This window comes from Salvelinus alpinus, chromosome 9 (assembly GCF_045679555.1).
Source record: "Salvelinus alpinus chromosome 9, SLU_Salpinus.1, whole genome shotgun sequence".
Classification (NCBI taxonomy): Eukaryota; Metazoa; Chordata; class Actinopteri; order Salmoniformes; family Salmonidae; genus Salvelinus; species Salvelinus alpinus.
This window is the reverse complement of record NC_092094.1, coordinates 61,009,402-61,025,204: the sequence shown is the minus strand read 5'-3', so window position 1 is coordinate 61,025,204 and position 15,803 is coordinate 61,009,402. Positions and strand designations below refer to the sequence as shown.

Sequence of the window (15,803 nt, the reverse complement as noted above, 5' to 3'; positions counted from 1 at the left end):
AGGGTGTTTTCTATCCAATAGTAATAATAATATGCATATTGTACGAGCAAGAATTGAGTACGAGGCCTTTTAAATTGGGCATGATTTCCCCCAAAGTGAAAACAGCGCCCTCTGGTCCTCAACAGGTTAACAGCTTCTACCCACAAGCCATAAGACTACTGAACATTTAATCGTGAAGGATGCTCTCGATGGTGCAGCTGTAAAACCTTTTGAGGATCTGAGAACCCATGCCAAATCTTTTCAGTCTCCTGAGGGGGAATAGGTTTAGTTTTGTCTGCTTCACGACTGTCTTGTTGTGCTTAGACCATGTTAGTTTGTTGGTGATGTAGATGCCAAGGAACTTGGAGCTCTCAACCTGCTCCACTACATCCCCGTCGATGAGAATGGGGGCGTGCTCGGTCCTCCTTTTCCAGTTGTCCACAATCATCTCCTTTGTCTTGATCACGTTGAGGAAGAGGTTGTTGTCATTGCAGTCATGAGTGAACAGGGAGTACAAGAGGGGACTGAGCACGCACCCCTGAGAGGCCCCCGTGTTGAGGATCAGCGTAGCGGATGTGTTGTTACCTACCCTTACCACCTGGGGGCGGCCCGTCAGGAAGTCCAGGATCCAGTTGCAGAGGGTGGTGTTTAGTCCCAGGTTCCTTAGTTTAGTGATGACCCATGAGGGTACTATGGTGTTGAACGCTGAGCTGTAGTCAGTGAATAGCATTCTCACATAGGTGTTCCTTTTGTCCAGGTGTGAAAGGGCAGTGTGGAGTCCAATAGAGATTGCATCATTTGTGGATCTGTTGGTGCGGTATGCTAATTGGAGTGGGTCTAGGGTTTCTGGGACAGTGGTGTTGATGTGAGCCATGACCAGCCTTTCAGAGCATTTCATGGCTACAGACGTGAGTGCTACAGGTCGGTAGTCATTTAGGCAGGTTACCTTAGTGTTCTTGGGCACAGGGATTATGCTGGTCTGCTTGAAACATGTTGGTATTACAGACTCAGACAGGGAGAAGTTGAAAATGTCAGTAAAGACACTTGCCAGTTGGTCAGCGCATGCTCGGAGTACACGTCCTGGTAATCCGTCTGGCCCTGCGGCCTTGTGAATTATTACCTGTTTAACTTCTTATGGGCAGGTGGGACAGTAGCGACGGTAGCGTTCAAACTACAGAATTATAAATATTTAACTTTCATAAAATCACAAGTGTAATACATCAAAATTAAGCTTAACTTTAAGTTAATCCAGCCGCTGTGTCAGATTTCAAAAAGGCTTTACGGCGAAAGCACATCATGCGATTATCTGAGGACAGCGCCCCGTGTACAAACACATGAAAAACATATTTCAACCAGGCAGGTGCGCCACGAAAGTCAGAAATAGCGCTATAATAAATGCCTTACCTTTGATGATCTTCTTCTGTTGGCACTCCAAAAGGTCCCAGATACATCACAAATGGTTCTTTTGTTCGATAATGTCCTTCTTTATATCTATAAAACCTCAGTTTAGCTGGCGCGCTTCAGTCAATAATCCACCCAGTTTCCCTCCATCAAAATGCATACAAAATGAATCCAAAACGTTACTAATAAACTTTTCCAAACAAGTCAAACAACGTTTATAATCAAACCCTAATACGTAAATAAATGATAACATTTAAGACAGAGAATCGTTATTGTCTTTACCGGAGAAAAATACCAAAGAACGCAATCTCTTCCACGCGCTTGGAAACACTACAGCCAAAATGGGAGCCACCTAGAAGAACTACAATTTCTGGCAAATTTTTCCAAAAACCAGCATGAAACTCTTTCTAAAGACTGTTGACATCTAGTGGAAGCCCTAGGAACTGCAATCTGGGACGTTTTCACCTTATAATAAAAGTGACAGCCATTGAAAACAGTGGTAGGCTGAATTTGTTTGGGGGGGGGGGGGGGGGGGGTTGTCCTCGGGGTTTCGCCTGCCATAGCAGTTCTGTTATACTCACAGATAAAAAAAATATTAAGTTTTAGAGACTTTAGGGTGTTTTCTATCCAAATCGACCAATTATATGCATATCCTATCCTTTACTTTGGGCACGCTTTTCATCCGGACGTGAAAATACTGCCCCCTACCCAAGAGAGGTTAAAGGTCTTTCTCACATCACCTGCGGAGAGCGTGATCACACAGTCGTCCGGAACAGCTAATGCTCTCATGCATGTTTCAGTGTTACTTGCCTCGAAGCAAGCATAGAAGTTATTTAGCTCATCTGGTAGGCTCGTGTTACTGGGCAGCTCTCGGCTGTGCTTGCCTTTGTAGTCTGTAATAGTTTGCAGACACATCCGACGAGCGTCGGAGCCGGTGTAGTACGATTCGATCTTATTCCTGTATTGACGTTTGATGGATTGTTGGAGGCCATAGCGGGATGTCTTATAAGCTTCCAGATTAGAGTCCCGCTTCTTGAAAGCGGCAGCCCTAGCCTTTAGCTCAGTGCCGATGTTGCCTGTAATCCATGGCTTCTGGTTGTACGTACGGTCACTGTGGGGACACCTTCATCGATGCACTTATTGATGAAGCCAATGACTGATGTGGTGTACTCCTCAATGTCATCGGAGGAATCCCGGAACATATTTCAGTCTGTGCTAGCAAAACAGACCTATAGCTTTATATCTGCTTCATCTGACCACTTTTTTATTGATCTAGTCACTGGTGCTTCCTGCTTTAATTTTCGCTTGTAAGCAGGAATCAGGAGGATAGAATTGTGGTCAAATCTGCCAAATGGAGGGCGAGGGAGAGCTTTGTACGTGTCTCTGTGTGTGGAGTAATTTTTTTAACCTCTGGTTGCACATTTAAATTAGGTAAAACTGATTTAAGTTTCCGTGCATTAAAGTCCCCGGCCAGTAGGAGTGTCTCCTCTGGATGAGCGTTTTCCTGTTTGCTTATGGCGGTATACAGCTCATTGAGTGTGGTGTTAGTGCCAGCATCAGTCTGTGGGGGTATGTAGACAGCTACGAGAAATACAGATGAAAACTCTCTAGGTAGATAGTGTGGTCTACAGCTTATGAGACACTCTACCTCTGGCGAGCAAAACCTCGAGACGTCCTTAGATATCGTGCATAATCAGCTGGTGCAGATATCGTGCACCAGCTGTTGTTTACATAAAAGCATAAAAGCCGCCCCGTGTCTTATCAGAGGCTGCTCGTCTGTCCTGCCGAAAGAGTGTTTAACCCGCCAGCTGTATGTTCTTAATGTCGTCGTTCAGCCACGACTCGGTGAAACATAAGATATTACAGTTTTTAATGTCCCGTTGGTAGGATAAACGTGTTTTCAGTTCGTCCCATTTATTTTCCAGCAACTGAACGTTAGCTAGCAGGACTGGAGGCATGGGCAGATTAGCCACTCGTTGCCTGATCCTCACAAGGCACCCTGATCTCATTCCACGAAATCTGCGTTTCCTTCTCCAGCGAATAACCGAGATCTGGGCCTGGTCAGGTGTCTGTATTATATCCCTCCCGTCCGACTCATTGAAGAAGAACTCTTTGTCCAGTTTTAGGTGAGCAATCGCAGTTCTGATGTCCAGAAGCTCTTTTCGGTCATAAGAGATGTCCAACAGTCCTACTCATATTATCTATGCATAGTCACTTTACCCCTACCTCTACTAGCCTGTACCCCCGCACATTGATTCGGTATCAGTACCCCCTGTATATAGCTTCATTATTGTTCTTTTATTGTGTTACTTTATTTATTATTATTTTTACTTTAGTTTATTTAGTAAATATTTTCTTAACTCGATTTTCTTAAAACTGCAGTGTTGGTTAAGGGCTTGTAAGTACGCATTTCATGTGACAAAAATGTATTTGATTTGATATCTTGGTGTAACGGCTTAGTTGTTGAGTTGTGCTGGTCAGGTACTACCCCCCGGTGTCTGCAATACTTTGACATCTCATTAAAACAAATACATCTGTAGGAAGAAAAATAGTCCTATGCCCCCGGCTGATAGTCGGACAGCCGAGATGTTTGACTGAGGCTGGGCTAGGCGGGGCAGGGAGCCAAGAGAAACTAGTTTAGGTGAACCTGACACCTAGCTAGTGCAGTGATCTGCCTCAGCTACATGGGAGAGGAGTCGCCAGTTCATCTCCTGTTATTCTAAATTCACTGTCTATCATAACACACCAGGTTCGCATTCCATCTCCAGTCACTTTCCCACAGATGGAAGGGAGATGGAGAGAGAGAGAGAGAGAGAGAGAGAGAGAGAGAGAGAGAGAGAGAGAGAGAGAGAGAGAGAGAGAGAGAGAGAGAGAGAGAGAGAGAGAGAGAGAGAGAGAGAGAGAGAGAATTAGAGAGAGAGAGAGGGAGCGGATAGAGGGACAGAGAGGGTGTGAGATGGGAAAGACAGAAACAGAGGGAGAGAGGGAGACAGAGGTGGAGAAAGTAAGGGACGGAGAGATAGACCAAGAAGTGAAATAAAATAATTATAATGGAGAAAGAAACATTGCGAGAGAAAGAGAAGGATAATATTTTGTTAGATTCAGAACAAGAGCGTCTCTTAAGCGGATTTAAAGTTTTTTCAACTTGATCAAAGGGCGTTCTACAGTTGCCGAGGGCCACCCAGTTCACTTTGCTAATAACGTAAAATAATCCAAGGGTACAGTCAGCGTATGGAAACTTTGGCACGATTGGCAAAGTAGAGTAAGTGTGAATGTGAACGGCAACAATGAATTGCTGCAAGGACTGTGCTTCTCTCTCGTTATATTTTTACAAGTATTCATGAGTTATCAGTCAAGCCACACGTTTTATTTTCTAGTTTCCATATTAGCTTTTATACAACGGACTCTTGAGTTGGAACAACAACTTGGCGTAGAGCGAATTGGGATATTAAATAGGACTGCCAGGTTTCTGCCTTTTATTGCTGAAAAAACTATGTCCAATGTAAGGTTGGCCAAACAAAATACAATCGGATCATACATTTTTGTTAGATAAGCATTATTCAATGGTACATTTACATTTTAGTCATTTAGCACAGGCTCTTATCCCAGAGCGACTTACAGCTAGCTAGTATGATAAATACTATAAGGGACTATTGGTCTCCCTTTAAATGAAAAACAACTTGTAAAGACTTTATAGAGTATTCATAAAGTCTTTATAAGCACTACATATCGGTAGATGTTTCTCAAATAATTTACAAGCTACATTAAAGGGGATATACTCAGTCCTTACATCTGTTGCTCTGTCAAATGCGGTACAACCCTTTTTCCACCCTTCGTGATATTTGCTTATGAAGTGTCTAAATAGGCAAAAGTGTAATAATTACTGTGTAATGGTTGACCTCATGGTGTCAAGCTCAAAAGGTCAACTTTTATTTAAAAAAAAAAGGCTTTCTTAGTTATGCCATTACATAAGCAGAAATCCCCTTCGCCCTTTTTTTCTCACGTCTAATCACCAGATGATTAAATGAGATGTTAAACAGTCGTGGCAGAGGTCATATTGCCATAGTTACATCTTTACTTAGTAGTTATAGCAGCCACGGAGTCCAAAGGCAGCATGAGTCAGCTACTTTACTCAATAGTAGAATTTAGAATAGTGGAATTTCTGTTCTTTTTTCTGTCCTTCAGTGTCCCTTTCTTGGTTATGTTTCAACCGTATTATTATTATTATTTGATACTGTAGCAGTTCTTGTACATGGTTTACTTTGAAATGTATTCATTGAAGTGATGAAAATAAGGTCTACCTTAAACAAGTAACTTCAATAAAAAAAACGGAAACTTTGTCAGCAAGCAAAGCGGCAACCTCTTGTTTTCAATCAGGTTCTAATTTTCAAAGAATAAAGAAAAAGGAAGAGAAAAAAAGTCAGCTCCCAAACGCAATTTTTTTAATGAAGTGATATGACCACAATGTTTTGACCGACATGGTCTTCTTCAGTTCCCAGTTCATATCCTGCATTGTCTCTTTTCCAGTCTTCTGCTCCAATATCTCTCTTTCTCTCTCCTTACAGGACCATGATTACCGCACCAGCAGGAAAAGGGGGACATCCAAGAGACAGACCAGGGACTTCAGGGACCTCTCACTGATCAAGCTTCTAAACATTTCCATCACCCTGTCCCCGTTCCTGAGCGTGGACACCACCCAGTTCCACAAGTCCCTGCTGGACGGCACTGAGGCCTATTGGCTCAGCCTCCCCGTAGCCCCACAGGGGCGACTGGTAAGCAGCCTAGGCCAGCCAACCCTCACCTTCCCTGGGGTGTGGTGGACCTCTACACTCAGAAAAAAAGGATTACAAAAGGGTTCTTTGCGAAGGGATAGGTTTTTTTTATCATGAACCGTTTTCATCCGAATAACCTTTTTTGGAAGACAAGGTTTTTTTGTAAAGGGTTCCCCTATCGGGACAAGCCGAAGAACGCTATATGGTTCTACTTAGCACCTATTTTTCCCGATGAGTGTAAATGGGAGATCCATTGGACCTGAGGGAGGTGTCCGTTGTGATGGGGTGGCGGGAGGTTGTTATCTGGATGATAAAAAGAAGAAAAAATAAAATAAATGGCATCTTTGCATTTGATATTTATTGTGGTGTTTATTTCCTGCTTGTCTTCTTCAGGGAATGTCCAAGTCTGGCATGTTCTAATGTTTTAAGTATGTAAAGGCCATACAATGACATATTGCCCAATCCACTCTCTCTCTTTCCAGGTGCCTGTGCTGACCCAGTGGCGAGGGCAGTTCTGCGTGAAACTGAACATCAGCAACCCAGAGGCGGTCAGCTGGTTCCTGGACCGGGTGGGCTTGCTGCAGGCCCGTCTGGGCATGGAGTACATCCATCTGGAGGGGGCGGAGGGGAACCCACTTGACCTGGGCGGGGGAGACCAGTATATTGGCCAACTGGCAGATGTGGCAGCCAGGATAGAAGAGTCGGCTATCATGAATGCAGGGACGAGGTGAGGGCTGAGGGAGGACACACGCACACACACTCGCAATACACTGACAAAATGCATAACTATCATCTATCTCTCTTCCCCCAGGTCGAGTCACAAGCCTGTGTTTGTGCGGATGCCTCCTTTGCAGTCTGACTGGAGCTCCTCTGGACTGAAGGGCCTCATTCCCTCCTTGCTGCACCACACTCTGCTGGGGTACAACTTACTCATTCCCGACGCAGTAGGTAATACCACAGCTACTCACCATCACTATACCTTCGGTTCAGATTGTTGTACCAAAGACACTCACACTCTTGCTCGTGATCAAGCAAGCAAACGAGTGAATGTTGACTCACTCACTCATTCATTCGCTCGCTCTATTCATCAATCGATTTATCAATCCATGCCTTTAAGCAGAACTATCAGTCAGTTATACCCTGAGATAGTCAGTCTATAGAATACAGTAAGTCTGATTCAGATGCTCACTGCTTTTACATTGTTTGGATAGTCCTGTGTAAAGGGAAAGTTCAGCAAAAGTACATGTTATCATATTTGTTTCCTTGCCCTGAAAGCAGTCTATGGACAGGGAGGGACTGCAATCCACACTTTAGTTTAGTTACAGTCTTGTACCATCGCTGTAACTCTCGTACAGACTCGGGAGAGGCGAAGGTCGAGAGCCATGCGTCCTCCGTAACACGACCCTGCCAAGCCACACTGCTTCTTGACACACTGCTCGCTTAACCCGGAAGCCAGCCGCACCAATGTGTCGGAGGAAACACTGTACAGCTGGTGACCGAAGTCAGCTTGCAGGTGCCCGGCCTGCCACAAATAGTTGCTAGAGCGCGATGGGACAAGGACATCCTGGACGGCCAAACCCTCCCCTAACCCGGACGACGCTGGGCCGGCTGTGACACACTGTGACACACTGGGATCGAACTCGGGTCTGTAGTGATGCCTGCGCCACTCAGGAGGCCGCCCAAATCATCTCTTGAATGAATTGTGTTGATCAATGACTTGATTTGAAGTTATTTTGAGATGATTTGGTCATGGGTTCACTGCTATTTCTGCCATAAAGTCTGCAGTCAGACCTGATTCTATTTAAATGAACATCCATCGGACTACCTTTGATATTTTGGACGACTGCATATTCCCAAAGGTGAAACATCCTTGGGCTTTGGCAACAAAAAAAACATATTCCCAAAATACTCTGAATTCCGGTTAGGGAACATATCAGACAAGTATTTACTTTGATGTGGAGAAAACAGAAATCTGTCAGAGAGAGGAAGGATAGATGGGCTGGAAATCACACTAACTTCTATCACCCTCTCAGACTAAAAGGCTATATTAATAACTGTTGGATTTCACGCCTCCAGCGAAATATCCGTCTACCTCTACAGTATATGGGCATAGCAAGCTGGTTTGCTAAATTCTATCTCTCTCTCTCCCCCCACACCCTTCCCCTACATACCCCCCCCACCCATCTCTTTCTTTCTTCCAGGTGGTTCTCTATCTGGGGAGCTGGTGACTGACGAGGAACTGTTCATCAGGTGGCTGCAGATTGTAGCCTTCCTCCCCGTCATCAGCTTTGAGACGCCTCCCTGGGTCTGTGGGGAGGACCGGGTGAGTGAACACCACCCGCACAAGACACCACAAAGACTCCAAATAGGGTTTCAACATTTCAAAAACATTCCCAGGGTTTTCAAAACTCCTAGTTGGAAAATGCAACCCTGAACCGTCATACACACAAACACCCCAAATGGTCAGACCTCCTGTAAGACTACAATATTTGGGACTTTAGACCAAAGACCTTTTTACATACTCACCACCACACATTCCTATCACAGTGGAGAGGTGGGGAGTGAATTTGGCCAATTCGATGTGCTGGAGAGATGTTCTTTCATTCTTATAGGATAGTTTAGCTAGTGTGTTTAGGGTTACGGTGTGTGTGCTCTGCTTTTCTGATAGTGTGTTTATTGATCCAGCAGCCTCTCCCTTTGCCTCTGGGTCACTCAGCGCTTTTCCCACCGCGTTCATCCATCAGTCCATCTGTCTGTCTTTTTGTCAGTCACTTTTGTGTGATTGTGGAAGTGTTTAGAGTACATTGAGCACATTGTCTCTGGGTCTATCCAAACCTAGGCCTTTCTCTCTCCCTCCCTCTCTCCCCTCTCGCGTTCCCTGCATGATACTGGATCACTCCCCATCCTCACCTCTCTGATGGACATCAGAAATATACACTTCACCTAATGGGCAAGGAAAACAAGGGATTAGGGCTCCAAGGGTAGTCTCAGGGTGTCTGGTCACCAGGGGCGGACTGAAACAATAATTCAGGCCGGGAATTTGACTCCATCCCAGGCCACCCTGTTCACGCAAACCACCAGACCGCTAATTTTGTAGGCTAACCCTATTTGTTGATGTAACGGGTTCCAAACTAGTTATACATTTGGCCACTATGTTCATCTGGGAAGAAAGTTATCCACATTACAAAATACAAACATTTGGGACTGACCAACAAGTAGCCTATCTGAACACTGAGTTTTCAAGGTATGCTATGGCTATGGGTGCACCCTCAAAAACTCACTAGGAATACACCAATCATAGCACATACAATTGTACAAGGCTAGACACACAAAACAATTAGCCTACACTTTTTAGAAAGAGAATGAGATATACAGAGTTGGCTCAAATGTTCAAATGATTATCTTTATATTCAAGCATCAAGCATATCAAAAGTATCAAAAAACTTCACACGCACACATTCACAGAACTTGAACATAAGCTACAACAATGTAAGTAAGTATAATACAAAAGTCAAAAAAGCACGCCTCTACTAGATTACAATGTTCCCTCACTGGTGCCCATATAGCCAACAGCACACAATAAACACAACTATACACTGAGTCAATGAAATTGAACATTGGCTGCATAACTGCAAGTATAATATGTCCAAAAACATGCCTCTGTACAAAAGTTTTAACTCACAGCAAATGTTCTTTCACCCCATGTCAGCCTGTTAAGGAAGAGTCATAGCATAGCTGCTTCAGAGTAACCAGGAAGTAATTACCACTAGTAACAATATAAGCTCAAAAAACTAGCCATGCTTGTCGGCCATGGTTTCCAAGTTATATGCGGCGTCTGTGTCCTCTGTAGCTAAGCCCACATTTACCAATAACTTTAACTACATCAATCACACGTTCCGTGACCTGCCTCCTCTTTCTGACCTGGTCTCGTTGACCTGACATTTGCTTATCACTCAGAAAGGTACGGATGTCTGCTTTGCTGGCTCTGAGGAAAAAGGCTTCTGCACTTTCTCTATGATTCTTGCTTGTCTCATGTTCCTGTACTTTCTGATGGGCATGTTTCCAGGCCTGCATGCCTCCTTTGACAAATGCACTATCACTGGCTGAAGGTTTTGCGAATGCAAGACATACTGAGCAGAACAAGGAGTGAGTTACTTCATTGTAGGTCAGCCATTTTCTGTTTGTGCCATCTTTGGAGTGGAATACATTGGGAATGACTCTTTGAGGGGGTTGTTTTGGGTGGTACTGAAAAAAGAAGTCAAAATCCTTGGACTGAGGACGGGCAAAATAATCAAATGGATTTTCAGTGCCTTCGCTGTCCCTTTCTATTTTCTCTGTACTGGGCTCTGAACTTCTCTCTCTCTCTCTGGTTGCTCTGCAGAATGAGATTAACATTGTAAATAACCTAAATTTAAACTTGTATCACTTGTACAGTCATCGATTGTATGCCCCCCCGATTACAGTCCTACTGATAATCTCATAAATAAAGTACATATTAATCTAAAATCATAGCCTACATGTTTAGGTTTGTACTCTGAAGTTGTACCTGAAGGTTCCTGCTCTGAGTCTGACTCTGAACTGACCACCATCTCCAGTTCTGCAAGACATACTCTAGTCCTGCTGCTGCTTCCTTCTCCACCTTTACAAAGAAAATACTCTATTATCATACTCACTATCATTAGTGTATCAGTAGGCTACATTAATACAGCCCTGGAAAAATTAAGAGTGGTCTCTTAATTTGGAGTGGTCTCTTAATTTGGAGTGGTCTCTTAATTTGGAGTGGTCTCTTAATTTGGAGTGGTCTGTTAATTTGGAGTGGTCTGTTAATTTGGAGTGGTCTCTTAATTTGGAGTGGTCTGTTAATTTGGAGTGGTCTGTTAATTTGGAGTGGTCTCTTAATTGTGGCCTGTTATTTTTTCCCAGAGCTGTATATTATTGTAGTAACTTGTCATGCTGGTACTAATGGTGCTAATTATCTTTGTCATTGCCTGTGCTGTGTCACACAGGCTACTGTGTTACGTTCATGGATGTATTATGGTTACGTTACTGTAGCCTGTTTCGCTGTACAGTGCACGTGCACTTTCCCCAGCTTATATGGCATGAGTCATGACCGAATGCTGGCAAGTCCATAGTCTAGGTTTACTATTTTTCACTCGTTGAAACATATTGCCTTCAATGTCATATTATGATCGCTATGTTGCACTCATTGCTATAATATAATTCCTCCACGACGTGGAAGACGTGCAAACTGTTTAGCCTACCGGCCGTTGTGTCACTTTTATTAGCTAGGCTACTTAGCTAGCCATGCTGGGTGTCGTGTGTGTGTGTCAGTGTGTGTGGTTTAGCTAGTGTTTTTGACTGACCTGGTCCCTTACTGGCGAACATGTCGCTTATTTTGCAGCGTCTGTGGTGAGGGCCTTTCTCTTTTTTATTCTCTCCCTCTCTGCTTCACCTTTCCTCTTCTGACTGTCCATTTCGCCGTGCGACTTGTCTAAAATGCTATCCGTAGAGAGGCAGGTAGACGGTTGCTATGTGCGTCGCGGAGAGACCTGGTGTCATTTTTGGTGCGCGCACCCTCGCGCGGGGACACTGCAGCGAGTGAGTGAGAGTCGCGCCTGATGCGTGGATTCTCCGTCAACTCATTCCTGCTTGCTATATTATTGCTGGTCAAGTTGACAATTCACAGCGCAGGCCAAAACGACCCTCGGGCCACCGGGAAATGTCCCGGTGCTCCCGACGGCCAGTCCGCCATTGCTGGTCACTGATATCAATGGGCCTATTGCAACGAAGATTGGCCACTAGATTATCAAATGGTACAGCATCAATGTGCGGGGGCACAGGTTAGTGGAGGCAATTGAGGTAATATGTACATGTAGGTAGAGTTAAAGTGATATTAAACAGAGTGTAGCAGCAGCAGCGTAAAATTAGCTGTTGATTAGCTTGATTAGCTGTTCAGGAGTTTTATGGCTTGGGGGTAGAAGCTGTTAAGAAGCTTTTTATACCTAAACCTGGCGCTCCGGTACTGCTTGCCGTGCGGTAGCAGAGAGAACAGCCTATGACTAGGGTGGCTGGAGTCTTAGACAATTTTAGGGCCTTCCTCTGACACCGCCTGGTATAGAGGTCCCGGATGGCAGGAAGCTTGGCCCCAGTGATGTACTGGGCCGTACGCACTACCCTCTGTTGTTCCGTGCGGACGGAGGCCGAGCAGTCCCCATACCAGGCAGTGATGCAACCAGTCAGGATGCTCTTGATGGTGCAGCTGTGGAGCCTTTTGAGGATCTGGGGACCCATGCCACATCTTTTCAGTCTCTTGAGAAGGAATAGGTTTTGTCGTGCCCTCTTCACAACTGTCTTAGTGTGTTTGAACCATGATAGTTTGTTGGTGATGTGGACGCCAAGGAACTTGAAGCTCTCAACCTGCTCCTCTATAGCCCCGTTGATGAGAATGGGGGTGTGCTCGGTCCTCCTTTTCCTGTAGTCCATAGCCATCTCCTTTGTATTGATCACATTGAGGGAGAGGTTGTTGTCCTGGCACCACACGGTCAGGTCTCTGGCATCCTCCCTATAGGCTGTCTCATTGTTGTCGGTAATCAGACCTACCACTGTTGTGTCATCGGCAAACTTGATGATAGTGTTGGAGTCGTGCCTGGCCATGCAGTCATGAGTGAACAGGGAGTACAGGAGGGGACTGAGCACGCACCCCTGAGGGGCCCCCTGTGTTGAGGAATATTTTCTCCATCTCCTTAGCTATCATACTCTGCTTCCAACGGGCGTTCCCCTGATTTTAAAACTCGGTCCTCCAGAAAGTGGAGCAGCTCAATATAGACAGAAGCCATTATCTCGTCCAGTCATGGCTAGCGGGAAGATTCCTTCCTTTTTCTGTGGCTAAACCAACTAGGCTCGTAATTTAAAATGTTTATTTGTATTAACAGATGACATACAAGTTTGTTATTAAGGCACTTGTGGGGGTTGTAGAGCAAAATAGAGTTTGTAGCTCAGCCACCTTCCACCACAGATGCGGAAGACCAATATAGGCGGATGCAGTGGATTGAGACGCAGCCCAAGCTCTAGCTTAAACTGATGTCATTATGTTACTTAGATTGATGCACAGGTGCGTCAATAGACACTTAAGGATTTAAAGTTGCACATGAAGTTGCACAAATTGTACTTTATTGAAGAAACAATGAATTGGAAAGAAATGTGGTATGGGAGAGTACTTTCGTGTTATTTGGAAGTCGTTATCTTAACTTAGCATTTCCCAAACTTGGTTCTGGGGACCCCATGGGTGCATGTTTTAGTTTTTTTGCCCTAGCACTACACAGCTGATTCAAATAATGAACAAGATCAAGCTTTGCAAAGTGCTTTGTTTTATAATGATATTTAAATTGTCTATCACACGATGCGGCATTCCATATCACTTTCATTTACAATGTGGAAATGAAATACAAGTTAGTCTTCAATAACTTTACTTTTGCAGAAGAGTAGCTTTGATGTAGGCATAATTTTTCTTAATTGCAACCACAAAAAATTGGTGTGCAATTAAAAATGTATTCACTAAATTATCGTAATTGACAAGTTACATTTCTGGTTGAATAATTTTCATTACACAAGTGCACATCATTACACAAGTGCACCTTGTGCTGGGAACAATAAAAGGCCACTCTAAAATGTGCAGTTTTGTCACACAATGCCATCGATGTCTCAAGTTTTGAGGGAGCGTACAATTGGCATGCTTGCTACAGGAATGTCCACCAGAGCTGTTGCCAGAGAATTTAAGGTTAATTGCTCTACCATAAGCCGCCTACAACGTTGTTTTAGAGAATTTGGCAGTACGTCCAACCGGCCACACAACCGCAAACCACATGTAACCATGCCCAGGACCTCCACATTCGGCTTCTTCACCTGTTGGATCGTCTGAGACCAGCCACCCAGACAGCTGATGAAACTGAAGAGTATTTCGGTCTGTAATAAAGCCCTTTTGTGGGGAAAAACTCATTCTGATTAGCTAGGCCTTGCTCCCCATTTGGTGGGCCTGGCTCCCAAGTTGGTGGGCCTATGCCCTCCCAGGTCCACCTATAGCTGTGTCTCTGCCCAGTCATGTGAAATCCATAGGGTCTAATGAATTCATTTCAATTGACCGATTTCCTTATATGAACTGTAACTCAGTAAAATTGTTGCATGTTGCGTTTATTTTTGTTCATTATATTTCAGAATACTGTTTAGTAAAAACGGAACAAATACACAAAGTATACAAAACAATAATAACTCACCTGCTCTTTCCAGGATATAGACTGACCAGGTGAATTCAGGTGAAAGCTATGATCCCTTATTGATGTCACTTGTTAAATCCACTTCAATCAGTGTAGATGAAGGGGAGGAGACTGGTTAAAGAAGGAATTTTAAGCCTTGAGACAATTGATAGATGGATTGTGTATGTGTGCCATTGAGGGGGAATGGGCAAGACGAAATACTTAAATTCCTTTGAATAGGGTATGGTCAACACACTATTGCTTATCCATACTAAGAAGTTGTCATATAATGCACAACTGGGTTGTTCCCTGCAATTCATTCATTCTGGAACGTCCCCTTATTTGATTATCAGCTGTTGTCAAACACACATTGATCTGAAAAGAAGATTATCTTCCTCAATAGTGTGCAGCGAATTCATACTAGATGAAAGCCAAAATGAGTATGACATCCTGGCATTTAAAACATACTCCATTAAAAAAAATGACATCTCATAAAACGTTCTGTTTTCTCATACCCAATGAGCCTACTATTTAGAATGCAAGTAAGGGGTTTCAGCTAGGCCCAGTGGCTTTTCGGAGATGATGGTGGGTGGGGTGATAGTGTTGGGGTTTGGGGGTTGTGGTAGTGGAAGCGAGGGGGTGGAATTGTCTGGATTGGGTGGGTAGGTTTTGCCTTAAGCAAAGCACAGTGTCTTTTTAGAGAGGATAGAGGGTGAGGTGATGATGGTGGTGAAAGAGTGTTTTTCCCCCTTCTGTCAATGGGAGCAATCGGTTGGCCCCCTCCCTCCCTCCGGCCCAGTATCACCTGTGGTTAGCAGTCCATCTGGTCTACATTAGGGCCTTCCTCTAGATTTATGACTCTCTCACTCTCGGGCCATGACGCGAGCCACTTCGGCAGGAATGATAATGAATTTGAGGACAAGTCTTGGAAAAATACTTTATTACAGTCATTAAGGTTCCCATGTGTAATTGACTAGTGTGACAGGGCTGAGGGAGATCAACTAATTTTTCCACTTTTGGGAAGCGAAGAGAGAGAGAAAATATCCAGAGAGAAACATCATTTGCATGACAATTATGGAGAAATGTGGAAATGTGAAAATATTGGTCAGTTAGTGATTGAGGGACTGCAGTTTTTCCATGTCGGTCCTTGGCTGTATCTCAAATGACACCCTATTCCTCCATATGTGGTTCTGGTCAAAAGTAGTGCATTGTATGGGAAGTAGGGTGTCATTTGTGTCTCAGAGAGCTTGAATGAAGTGCTGTTCTGCTGGATATATAACACATGACAAATTACAGTAGACTGCTATTATTGTGTTGTCGTGAGAAATACCTTGGACTACCTTCATTTTCCATAGTGTGCGTGTGTGTTTGGGTGTATTGGCATTGGCCATCATAGTGTGCG

General features: G+C 44.1%; 1 protein-coding gene across 1 annotated transcript in view; it reads left to right on the top strand.

Annotated features, from left to right (window-relative positions):
- LOC139530424 (SITS-binding protein) overlaps window positions 1-15,803 on the top strand; it is an 83,986-nt gene that overhangs the window by 58,479 nt on the left and 9,704 nt on the right. Inside the window, exons 5-8 of the mRNA XM_071326827.1 lie at window positions 5,946-6,152; window positions 6,635-6,879; window positions 6,964-7,100; window positions 8,354-8,475. Coding sequence (XP_071182928.1) covers window positions 5,946-6,152; window positions 6,635-6,879; window positions 6,964-7,100; window positions 8,354-8,475 — 711 coding nt within the window. The remainder of the gene's footprint in view (window positions 1-5,945; window positions 6,153-6,634; window positions 6,880-6,963; window positions 7,101-8,353; window positions 8,476-15,803) is intronic.